General features: G+C 48.2%; 1 protein-coding gene across 2 annotated transcripts; it reads right to left on the bottom strand.

Annotated features, from left to right (window-relative positions):
* Positions 1-1963: 1963 nt before the first annotated feature.
* Positions 1964-11053, bottom strand: PSMD4 (proteasome 26S subunit ubiquitin receptor, non-ATPase 4). Of its 2 annotated transcripts, none has more exons than XM_027097759.1 (10): positions 10927-11053; positions 6294-6434; positions 5167-5281; positions 4691-4777; positions 4379-4447; positions 3994-4209; positions 3490-3607; positions 3204-3335; positions 3052-3119; positions 1964-2317 (listed from the first exon to the last, which is right to left on the bottom strand). In XM_027097759.1, the coding sequence occupies exons 1-10, from the start codon at positions 10950-10952 to the stop codon at positions 2147-2149; spliced, it is 1143 nt and encodes a 380-aa protein (XP_026953560.1). In that variant the 5' UTR covers positions 10953-11053; the 3' UTR covers positions 1964-2146. The 2 variants fall into 2 exon arrangements, with proteins under 2 accessions (XP_026953560.1, XP_026953561.1); XM_027097760.1 differs by having other exon boundaries at positions 3499-3607.
* Between the last annotated feature and the right edge of the window lie 280 nt (positions 11054-11333).

Below are 11333 nucleotides of genomic sequence, written 5' to 3'. Positions count from 1 at the left end.
CCCATGAGCCACAACTACTGAGCCTGCGCGCCTAGAGCCCGTGCTCCGCAACAAGAGAAGCCACTGCAATGAGAAGCCCGTGTACCGCAACGAAGAGTAGCCCCCACTCGCCGCAACTAGAGAAAGCCCGCGTGCAGCAACAAAGACCCAACACAGCCAAATATAAAAAAAAAAAAAAAAAAAGGAGACCATGAGTTATCATTTTATCCTCACCAGTTTGGACGAAATTAAGAACTTTTAATGATCCCTAGGGCTGAAAAGGATGTGGTCAATAGGAACTCTTATACTGCAGGAAGGAGTGCAAATTCATACAACCACTTTGAAAAACAATTCAGCATTATCCTGTAAAGTATTCTAAAGAAACTCCTGTACAGGTGCATCCAGAGAGGTGTACGAAAAATTCCATTGTGATCCTGTTGGTAATAGAAAAATAACTGGAAGCAATGCCAGATCCATCCACAGGAAAATGGAGAGATTGTAGAATATTCACATGATATATATACAACCATGAAATATGAACAAGCAGCAGCTATGTGCAGCAACTCTGATGAACCTCAGAAACAAAACATTTGTTTAAAAAGTGAGTCCTGGGGGCTTCCCTAGTGGCGCAGTGGTTGAGAGTCCACCTGCCGATGCAGGGGACACGGGTTTGTGCCCCGGTCCGGGAAGATCCCACATGCTGCGGAGCGGCTGGGCCCGTGAGCCATGGCTGCTGAGCCTGCGCGTCCGGAGCCTGTGCTCCGCGATGGGAGAGGCCACAACAGTGAGAGGCCCGCGTACCGCAAGAAAGAAAAAAAAAAAAAAGTGAGTCCCAGAAGTCTCACAGTATAAAACTATTTTTTAATTTTTTTGGCCATGCCACTCAGCTTGTGGGATCTCAGTTCCCCGATGAGGGATTGAACCCGGGGCCCCAGCTGTGGAAGCGCCGAGTCCTAACCACTGGACCACCAGAGAATTCCCTAAAACTATTTTTTATAAAGCTCAAACACATACAAAACTAAACATTCTCGTCAGAAATCTTTATGTATATGAGAAAACTGTGAAGGGGAAAAAATCATATGAAATTCAAGATAACAGTTATGTCTGAGGAGGCTGTAAAGAGGTGGGTTCAAGAAGGCATAGGTGAGGGAAGAGATATGGGGACACATGTATATGTATAACTGATTCACTCTGTTATAAAGCAGAAACTAACACACTATTGTAAAACTATTATACTCCAATAAAGATGTTTAAAAAAAAAAAGGCATAGGTATGTGACAAGGTGTTAGGAATATTCCAGCTCTTACATTGAGTGGTTTCAGATATGTCAGTTTTCTTACACGTAACAATTTATATATAGGTTAAGTATTTTATGTGTAAAATATTATTTACCTCTTCAAATATAATAAACAAAGGGGGAGATTATGTGAATTGTGCATTCTAGTCCATGCCCCACAAAAAACCTTCCTCTAAATTTGGTGCTCCAAGGAGACACATCACAGACCCCACCTTGAGAAAGTCAGGCCTCAAAGATCCCTGACCTTTGGTGTTCTGACTGTTGCCGACTTTTCCACCTCCATCTCCTGTCACTCGCCCAACCGGTCTTTGAGTGACAAAGTGCCTCTGCGCCATCAGCACACGCTGTTCCTGCGGACTGGAAGCATCCCTATCTCTTGCTCGCTGGCTGATGAGGGCTCAAACATTGCCTCCAGGGGCCTTCCCAGAGGCTGCAAGGGTTTGGCGCTCTCTCCTCAGCATTTCCACAATGCCTGTTCAGGCCTCTCTTTGGACACTTATTAGACGCAGGTACTGCTCATTTACAGGCTGGCCCTTCCGGTTTATACACATGGGGAAGGAGCTGGAGAGATAACAGGTGATACAGCAAAAAAGGCCAGAGGCCAGTACTGTTTTCTGTTCCCCTCTGTGGCCCCAGTGCCTAGCACAGGTGGCTCTCAGCAAAGTTTTTCCTAAGGAAGGATTGTCAGGGGTGGAGATGGGTGGAAGGGGAATGGTCACACTCAAAGCTACCGCTGTTTGAAGCAAAAAAGAAAAAAAGTTGCCAAGCTTTATTTAGGTTGCAGTGGTCACAGACAACGCATCTAACTCTATATCCCACCCTACCCTACTCGGCCCCCTGCACAGGCTCAGCTCCCTTTTCCCTCCAGTCTCACTTCTTGTCCTCCTCCTTCTTGTCCTTCTTGCCATCCTTGGTGGCCTGGGAAGCCAGGGAGCCCATGGCATTTCGAATGGCCTCATTGTTGGGATCCACACCTGGAAGGTTCTCCAGGACACTCTGAAGGAACTCGGGGTCCTGCATCACATCATAATCATCCTCCTCCTGAAAAAGGGCTGTGTCAGCTCGGGGCAGCGGGGGTAGGCTGGCCGGGGAGCAAGCAAGTGCAGGAGGATGGGAGCGCACCTGACTGGGGATGGAGGGCACCTCTGGCCAAGGACAGGAAGGAGGATTTGGGAAGATACCCAGCGCCTATACACAGTATGAACTCAAACATTTATTTTCGTTTAGTTTTTCGGCCCCACTGGCGCGGCTTGCGAGACCTTAGTTCCCCGACCAGGGATCAAACCCAGGCCCCCGGCAGTGAAAGTGCCAAGTCCTAACCATTGGACCACCAGAGAATTCCCCCAAACATTTATTACTGACCGATTAGAGGAGAAGCCTGAGAACTCTGCTTTCTGAGCTCAAAGGATAAAAACAGATGCCATCACCTTTAGGTTTCCTGCTGTCAGACACCCACTCTCCCCCTTTTTTCCTGGACCCTTTCTTCACCCTCCTGGGAAGATGATAGCACTGAGAATTGTCCAGACTGCTCCCACCAGCAAGGAAGGAAAATTACAAAATACCAGGACACCTCTCCAACTCTGGCCACTAGCATTCTTGCCTTAGCAAGGTTGACATACAAGGAATGTACATCCATGTGTTTCTTTCCTTCTGCTCCTGTAAGAGCTCATCTATGAAACCCCAAGAGAGGAACAGTCCCAGGCCTAGTGGGCTGAGGATCTGAACACAAGGGGATTTTAAGCCTGATGGGGCAGGGAGTTATTGTTGGCCCTTACCTTGGCGGGCTCAGATGTGTCCATGGCTGAACTGGCATCAATGTCAGCTGATTCTGCCTGGCCAAATTCTGAGGAAAAGAGGTCAGTCCGTTCAGTTTCATGTCTTCACCCAATGTCTCCGCCTCAGCACAACCACCCAGGTTCTGGCTCACCTGCGCCCTGGAGGGACATCTGCATGGCATATGCAATCTGCTCTTCCTCGGTCATACTACTTAGGTCGGGGAGCCCCGTGCGGCCAAACTCCTGCTGGCTGATGGTCATCTTCAGCAGGGCATCGTCCGAGTCTGGGAAAAGGGAGAGAGCGGCGGGGTGGAACCATGCCATATTCCACAAAGACCCACCCCCAAGCCCACGCGTTCCCACACTGCCAGACCCCCCACCCCCATCTACACCAGGCCTCCACTGAGCACCCCACAGTCCCGGGACTTCAGATTCCACCTCTTTCACCTTCAGTCCCAGTCGTAGCAATTCCGGCCTCAGCGGCAGAGGCGGCAGCTGCCCGCCGCGCCTCCTCCTCCTGCCGCTGCCGCTGCTCTTCCATAGAAACACGAAGGGCCTGGCCAAGGGCAAGGGAAGTCAGACATTCTCCAGCCCTGGGCACCAGGGAAGGCAGCTGGGGAACGCAGCTGAGGGGTGGGAACAAACCGTAAAGGGGGAGCTTCTGGTTTATACACATGGGGAAGGGGCTGGAGAGATAACAGGTGATATAGCAAAAAAGGACGGACTTGGGAGAAACCTGGGGTTTAACGGGGAGAAGTGAACAAGAGAGAGTCTGACATTGGTATCCCTAGAGATCAGACAGAACTGTGGGGAAGAGGGACCAAGAGGGGCTCTGGGAAAACGAGCAAGGGTATTAGGACTGTCTAGCCCTAGAGAAGCTATGTGCCGTGTGGACCAGTAGAGGAGGACAAGGAAGGTCCCCTGAGGTCAACGTTTGCTCACCAAGGCCAGCTCAGGATCAGCACTGGGATCCACTCCAAATTCAAAGTCACTGGCACCAAGACCCAGCATGGCACCGCCTTCCCCAGCCAGAATTGGAGAACTGATGAGGGCATCAGCCAAGCTGGGCCCAGGAGGCACTGTCACCAGATGAGAACCGGTTCCATCTTTGCCATTCAGCGTGTTTACAAAGGCGGTCAGCTTTTCTGTGTTCACCTCCTGGGGAGGGAAGAACATAGGAGGCTCTCCTTCTCGCCCTGCCCCCCATTCTCTGCCATGTCAGCTCCTGTCTGTAGCTACTCTCCCACATGCAGACACTCCTCTGGGTAAGGACTGTTCTCTGTTTACAACCACAGCAGTCAATGCCTCCCGAATGGTCCTTACTCACCTCTTCCCCAAAATTGATAATGTCAACATTTACTTTCTCCTTCTTGAGGCGTTTAGCCAGTTTCACCAGCTGCGAAGAAGGGGAGAGAAATAAGGAAATCTATTCCATACCACGATGGGAGATGACACACCTCACAAAAGCATACAGGAATTGGTAGACCTCTCCAAGGTCCCCCAACAGAAACACTGAATTCTGCACATCCTCCTTTCCCCAAAGTGATGAACCCAATGCCTCTCTGGCTCTCCTAGGGGCCAATAGACCCCATTCCCAAACATGTGGTGCCCAAATTCCCCAGTTATCACTTGGACTCACATCCTTCTCATTGTCCTCCACGGGGCTTCCCACAAAGGCAATGATTCGCATCTTGTGATTCTTGCCCTGTCGGTGCTTCAGGGCCAGCTTGAAAAGGAAGAGGAAGTTCCTGGAGTCAGCCAGAGGAATCACCCAGCTCTTTCCTGTCACTCTGCTCTTTTTCTATGGCTTCTGTGTACCTCGAGCCTACCATCATGCTCACACCAGGTCTAAACCCCCTCCTACACCCTTCCCTTCTTGCTGTGCCTCTCCGTGGATAAGGAAGAGGGGTTAATTCTCAATTCTAGGGATGTTTCCCCTCATGATCTTCACCGATCCTGGGATTCATCCCATCATATCCTTTCTACTCCTTTCTCTAGGTCACCTCTCCTCCCTTGCGCTGGTTCTAGCTCAAGAGTCCAGGGGAAAAATGAACAAGGGTGGAGGCAGAAGCCCAGAGCAAGGAGGAACCACCAAAGGGATCCAACAGGACTCACATGGGCCACGCGGATGCCAGTGCAGAAGGTGATCTTGCCTTTGGGTTGGACAGTGTGGAGCTTAGACAGGATGCGGCCGGTGTCAGGGGTGAGTGTGGTCAGCACTTCACAGTCACTGGGATGTGGGGAAAGCACCTTCTGTGATTTCAGGTCAGGACAAGTGCCTCCAAACTGTGTTTGACTAATCTTTTCTTTAGGGATCTTGATAATAACTGTAATCTCTATTTTTCTTAATCAAATATCTAGTGTTTAGAGAGTGGATCTTATAAGTTCTCATCACAAGGAAAAAAATTTGTTAACTATGTGAGACATGGGTATTAATTAAACTTACTGTGGTGATCATTTTGCAATATACACATTTATCAAATCATTACCTTGTACACCTTAAACTTCATGTCAATTACATCTCAATAAAACTAGGGAAAAACATCTAGTGTTTAGACATGAAACACAGAAAATAAGAAGTGGTTGATTTTGTGAGAAACTTGCCCTCTTCCTCCCAATATTTCCCCCAACCTCTCTCATGTCATCTTGCTCTCGGAGCCCTGGGAATCCTCTACAATATCTGGATGCGCCTTCTTATCTCTCCTACCCTCTCCATTTCTAGACCCATTTTCTAGCTAATAACATGTATATCGGGATGGGTGGTCACTCATTTAAGGATTATCAGTTCCTAAAACAAATCACTTTTGGGGTAATAGGCTGTGTGATATACGCCCTGGGGCTCTGACCCAAAACCGCTTCTTACTGCCTTTAAGATACACCGTGGGAACTTCCTTGGCGGTCCAGTGGTTAAGACTCCGCACTTCCACTAGAAGGGGCAGGGGCTTAACCCCTGGTCAGGGAACTAAGATCCCACATGCCGCGCAGTGCATCCAGAAAAAAGAAAAAATACACTGTGAAATTTTACCCCGGGAGATTTAGCTTCGTAACTGTATTAAATTCAGGTTAATATTAAAAACAAGTTGCTGTTTATATTTATACTGAACAGTGAAGAAGGCAGTCTAGGAAGTTCTCATGGAAGCCTCATGGAATCTGCAAAAGGGTAGCTACCTGGGCACCACAGTGGGTCACATACAGAAAACACCCCCGCCTCCCCCAAAACCCTCCTGCTCTGCCCCACGTACTTGGCCAGTGTGATGAGGCCCACGTTGTTCTCAGGGTTGCTACGGGTCTTGGAGTGACAGACTATGTTGACGGCATCCTGCTGGGCCTGTAGCCGGGTGGGTAGGAAGTCCCCGTTCCGCATATACTCGCTGTTGTCCACGCTGTCAGATTAGGGTGAAGGAGGAGAGAGAAGACACACTGCAGGATCTGAGACATCCTCTCCAGTTCCAGGGACCCCCACCTCCTTCAACAACTCTCCTGTGAGGGGCACTGTCGTGTATGGCAGCAGCTCTCAGTCTTTGCGGAACAGAGAATCACCTGCAACCTTTTTTCTTTTTCTTTTCTCTTTATGCAGATGACCAAGCCTTCTTCTAGACTTACTGCCTCAAAATAACCAAAGGAGGAAAAACTTTTTAAGGCTCCACAAGTGATAATGTAAGTACCCAAGGCTGCGAGCTACTAATGTACCACAACCACCTTCTTATAAGGTGCATTAAGTGTTATTAATCATGGTTATGGAGGAACATGTTGTCTGCTACTAAAATAGGAGTATTCCAAAGGTAGGCAATGAAGAGGGCAACTTAAAAATATTTGTAAAATACTTGTAAAATAATACACACTTGGCGGCACTGAGTGCAGGAAGGCACAATGTAATTATCTGGTTAAATGTTTAACAGCTTTGGCAGCTGGACTGAACTGCAAAAATGAAGTTTCAGGGCTTCCCTGGTGGCGCAGTGGTTGAGAGTCCACCTGCCAATGCAGGGGACACGGGTTCGTGCCCCGGTCCGGGAAGATCCCACATGCCGCAGAGTGGCTGGGCCCGTGAGCCATGGCCGCTGAGCCTGCATGTCCGGAGCCTGTGCTCCGCAACGGGACAGGCCACAACAGTAAGAGGTCCGCGTACCGCAAAAAAAAAAAAAAAAAAAAAATGAGATTTCATAGATTTGGGGTTCTCGCCTACACTCTCCCTGCAATTTTTCACAATCGCGAAGAATCCAAATAACATGAAATACAAGGGCCAGCTTCCTGGAGACCAAAAGAAGGCAGGTAAGTGAAGCAGTTATATATCCCAGCAGAGAATCAATTCTTGATGAATTGAGGTCCCTTAGAACTCCAAAAGGAAGCAGTGTCCTCGATGTGACACCTCATTTCTATTGGCAAGCAAAATATGGGCTTGGGGGCAGTTTTTTTTCTTTACTGTCCTTCGCCTGGGAATAAATACAAATCAAAAGTGACGAAGAGGGCTTCCCTGGTGGCGCACTGGTTGAGAGTCCGCCTGCCAATGCAGGGGACACGGGTTCATGCCGCAGAGCGGCTGGGCCCGTGAGCCATGGCCACTGAGCCTGCGCGTCCGGAGCCTGTGCTCCGCAGCGGGAGAGGCCACAACAGTGAGAGGCCTGCGTACCGCAAAAAAAAATAATAATAATAAAATAAAAATAAAATAAAAGTGACGAAGAGAGGTAATTAAGAAGCTACTGGAAGACAAGTAGAAAGGGAGGGAAGGGCAGTGTTCAGGCACAGGCTCAAATCTCCACTCTGCTACTTACTAGTTCTGTGATCCTGAGGAAGCTACTTAATTTCTCTAAGATCCAGTTACCTCATCCGTAAAATGGGTTTTATTATACCTACACTCACAGGGTTGCTATGAGGATTAAATGCATGGAAAGCACTTAGCACAGTGCCTAACAGTAAGCATGAAACACAGATTAGTCCTTATAGTGGAAATTCAATCTATATAAAGGAGGTCAAGGGCAGACTCTACTGACCATGCATTACATTCTTTTTTCCCTGATACACCGTTTCCAATTACTTTCCCAGCAGGGAAGTAACTGCCTTTCTAGCTTCAAATACAGCAGGTGAGTCCAAATATAAAAACAATGGAAGCTTTGAGGATCATCCAGATGGAATAGCTAAGTATAAAGACTGTGGGGGGCTTCCCTGGTGGTGCAGTGGTTAAGAATCTGCCTGCCAATGCAGGGGACATGGGTTCGAGCCCTGGTCTGGGAAGATTCCACATGCCGCGGAGCAACTAAGCCCGTGAGCCACAACTACTGAGCCTGCGCGTCTGGAACCTGTGCTCCGCAACAGGAGAGGCCGCGACAGTGAGAGGCCCGCTCGCCGCAACTGGAGAAAGCCCTTGCACAGAAACGAAGACCCAACACAAACAAAAATAAATAAATAAAATAAAATAAAGACTGTGGGCAAGACCAGCGGATGGATGAGGGTGGAAGGAAGGTGTCAGAGGAAGCGGGGCCTGAGAGGGAGGGAGAACTCACAGTGCAGAACATGGCGGTAGTTCTCACACTGTCATGCGTGCATCAGAACCACTTGGAGGGTGATGGTGGTGCTGGCACTGTTAAAAACACAGATGCCTTCACAACTATGTATGCATCTCCAAAAAGTGTACTGTTTAATTTTCCCAATGTTGAACTTTATATGAATGGAATAATATATGTATTTCCTGTGACTACTTTTGTGCAATGGTGTGTTATTTTTCCCAACAAAAATTCATATCAGGGCTTCCCTGGTGGTGCAGTGGTTCAGAGTCCGCCTGCTGATGCAGGGGACATGGGTTCGTGCCCCGGTCCGGGAAGATCCCACATGCCACGGAGCGGCTGGGCCCGTGAGCCATGGCCGCTGAGCCTGCGCGTCCGGAGCCTGTGCTCCGCAACGGGAGAGGCCACAACAGTGAGAGGCCCACGTACCGCAAAAAAAAAAAAAAAAATCATATCAAAAAGGGCTTATGATATTATTCAGCTATTCCATAAAGCCTTCATTTAAAAAAAAGAATACAGATGCCTAAACTTCCCTGGCTGGGTGTCTGATTCAGAAGATTGAGAGTAGAGTCAAATATACACAATTTTTTAATAAGCTCCTCCAGTGAATTCTGATGCACAGCAAAGCATGAGAAAAGGAGTGGCTCTCACCGTTATTCTAAGGCCGGGCTAGTACAATACGCCACCAATACGTCTCTCTGGACCTAATCTTTCCTCCTATATGTCAAGCCAGATCAATATTCTTAAATTCCATTTTGTATACAGCTCTGCCTCGACCAACCTCAGAACTTTTTCAGTAGTCCTGTACTGAAGGGTACAGGACGGAACTCAACCTCCTCAGCCTGACATTTGTGGTCTTCTACCTGGTTGTATCTACCTTTCTCTAGAAAAAGGAACTACCTTAAACCAACAACCTAATAATAAAGTCATACTAGTCTATTTCCTACTTCCTAAACATGCCTTGATAATTTACACTTCAGCAGCTTTCTTTATGCCCTTCTCGCTACTCGTAATGGCCTCTCCTTAACATTTGTCTAAGTCCCTTCAAGGCCCTTCTTAAATTCTTTCTTGAGGACTCAAGTACCATGGCAACTAACAGATGTACAGTGCTGTACAGTTTACAGACCACCACGACCTACATTTTGCCTACTTGTGCTACAAGTAGATGTTACTATTATAGTCCCATTTTATAGATAAAGTGAGAGATTTACTACATTCTCAAGAACATGCAGCTGGTAAGTACTAAAAACACAGGTTTTTGGATTCCAAATCCTGTCCTCTTTCTACTCTTAATATGCTCTCTCCCACAGGCTGCCATATTTAGCAAACGAAAATATAGGACTCCCAGTTAAATTTGAATTTCAGATGAACAATAACTTTTTAGTATAAGTATGCCCCACACAATATTTGTGACACACTTATAGCCACTTTTTGATATTAAAAACTATTGTTTATGTGAAATTCAAATTTAACTGGGCATCCAACATGTTATCTGGCAACGCTATCCTCCCGGCAAAAAGAAAACTCCTAGGTGTCTGTTCCATGCAATTGGAGATTTGTGTGTGTTTGTGTACTATTCTGTTTTTATTCTATGCTCACACTTAGAAGAAACTCTTGAAACCTTGCAAAAGTTTGACTTTTGCAAATCAGACTTGCAAATCTGACTCCCAATAGCTACTCAGCCATGTCTGAGACTGATGAAGAGAGCTAGCTCACTGGATAAGAGCCTCTGCGTCAGATAATCCTGGGTTTAAACCTTGGCTTCACCACTTAATTAGCTGTGTGACTTTGTATAAGTCATTTAAAATTGCCGAGACTTGGTATCCTCATCTGCAAAAGGGAGGGATGTTCACCTTGAAGTACTGCGAGGTTTAAGGCAGATAAAGTAAATTAAATGTCTGACACTTAGAAAGCAAGCTATAAAGAGTACCTCTGAAGATGATACAGGGAAAGGCAATGGAGTTAGAGACTGAATGGGGCGGGGAAGGGATTTATCATCTCTCTTTCTAACATCCATCATTCTGAGAAGAAGAGAGAAGGGCAGAAGACTATCACGATGAGTCCGAGAAGGACTCTGGCTAAAGACAGGCCTGAGCTGGGCTAGAGAAGACGAAGCTGGAATAGAGAAAGGCAGCAGGGCCGATCAATGACTGTCCGCGGATTGAGGGTTAAGGGGAGTACCCCGGGCCTGTCCTCCGGGAACTACCTCCGGGGCCCCGGGATGACTCAGGGAGTCGATGGGGCTCCTTCCCTCCCGGCCCAAGGCCTCATCTCGCCCATCAGGCGCGCTCACCCACCCGAGGTCCGCCCGGCCTCCGAGCTACACGTGCCGCCGACCCAGTCCCGCTCCCCACGGGGGCCCGAGGTAGCTCCTCACCAGACCATAGTGCTTTCCAACACCATCTTGCCGCCTTCCTGCCTCCCCGACCGGTTCTCCTGGACCACCTAACAACAACTCCTCCAATTGGCCCAGCGCTCATCACCAATCACTGATCTCAGCTCCGCCAGCTGGTTCCGCCTCCATCCTCCGCGTTGCGTTCTGGGAGTTGTAGGCACCGCCAAAATAAAAGGGACGTTTCGGGCGGGTGGGTGTTGGGGGAGAGGCGAGATAACGTGAAAAAGAGGGTCCCACCTCCACCTGCCCTGCCGTTCAGGTTTTCTGGTGGGGTTCCCTGCCGACAGGATCTAAGAGAAGCTGTGGAGGAACCTTTGAAAGTTCTGTGGCTATGTCTGTTCCAGCATTTTTAAAAAGTGGTGGGATGACTAGTGACTTTCCAGCTCACT

This window comes from Aethalodelphis obliquidens, unplaced genomic scaffold, assembly GCF_003676395.1.
Source record: "Aethalodelphis obliquidens isolate GAN/ISIS:26980383/991018 unplaced genomic scaffold, ASM367639v1 scaffold116, whole genome shotgun sequence".
Classification (NCBI taxonomy): Eukaryota; Metazoa; Chordata; class Mammalia; order Artiodactyla; family Delphinidae; genus Aethalodelphis; species Aethalodelphis obliquidens.
This window is presented reverse-complemented; position numbering and strand designations above follow the sequence as displayed.

Bases quoted from the DNA above. Each gene is read 5' to 3' on its own strand.
- PSMD4 (XM_027097759.1), bottom strand. From the start codon at position 10,952: ATGGTGTTGGAAAGCACTATGGTCTG. The intron at 4,448-4,690 runs GTGAGTCCAAGT...CCTTCTTCGCAG, and splicing joins TGGAGGACAATGAGAAGGAT to CTGGTGAAACTGGCTAAACG. The intron at 2,318-3,051 runs GTAAGGGCCAAC...GCCCTTTTTCAG, and splicing joins ACACATCTGAGCCCGCCAAG to GAGGAGGATGATTATGATGT.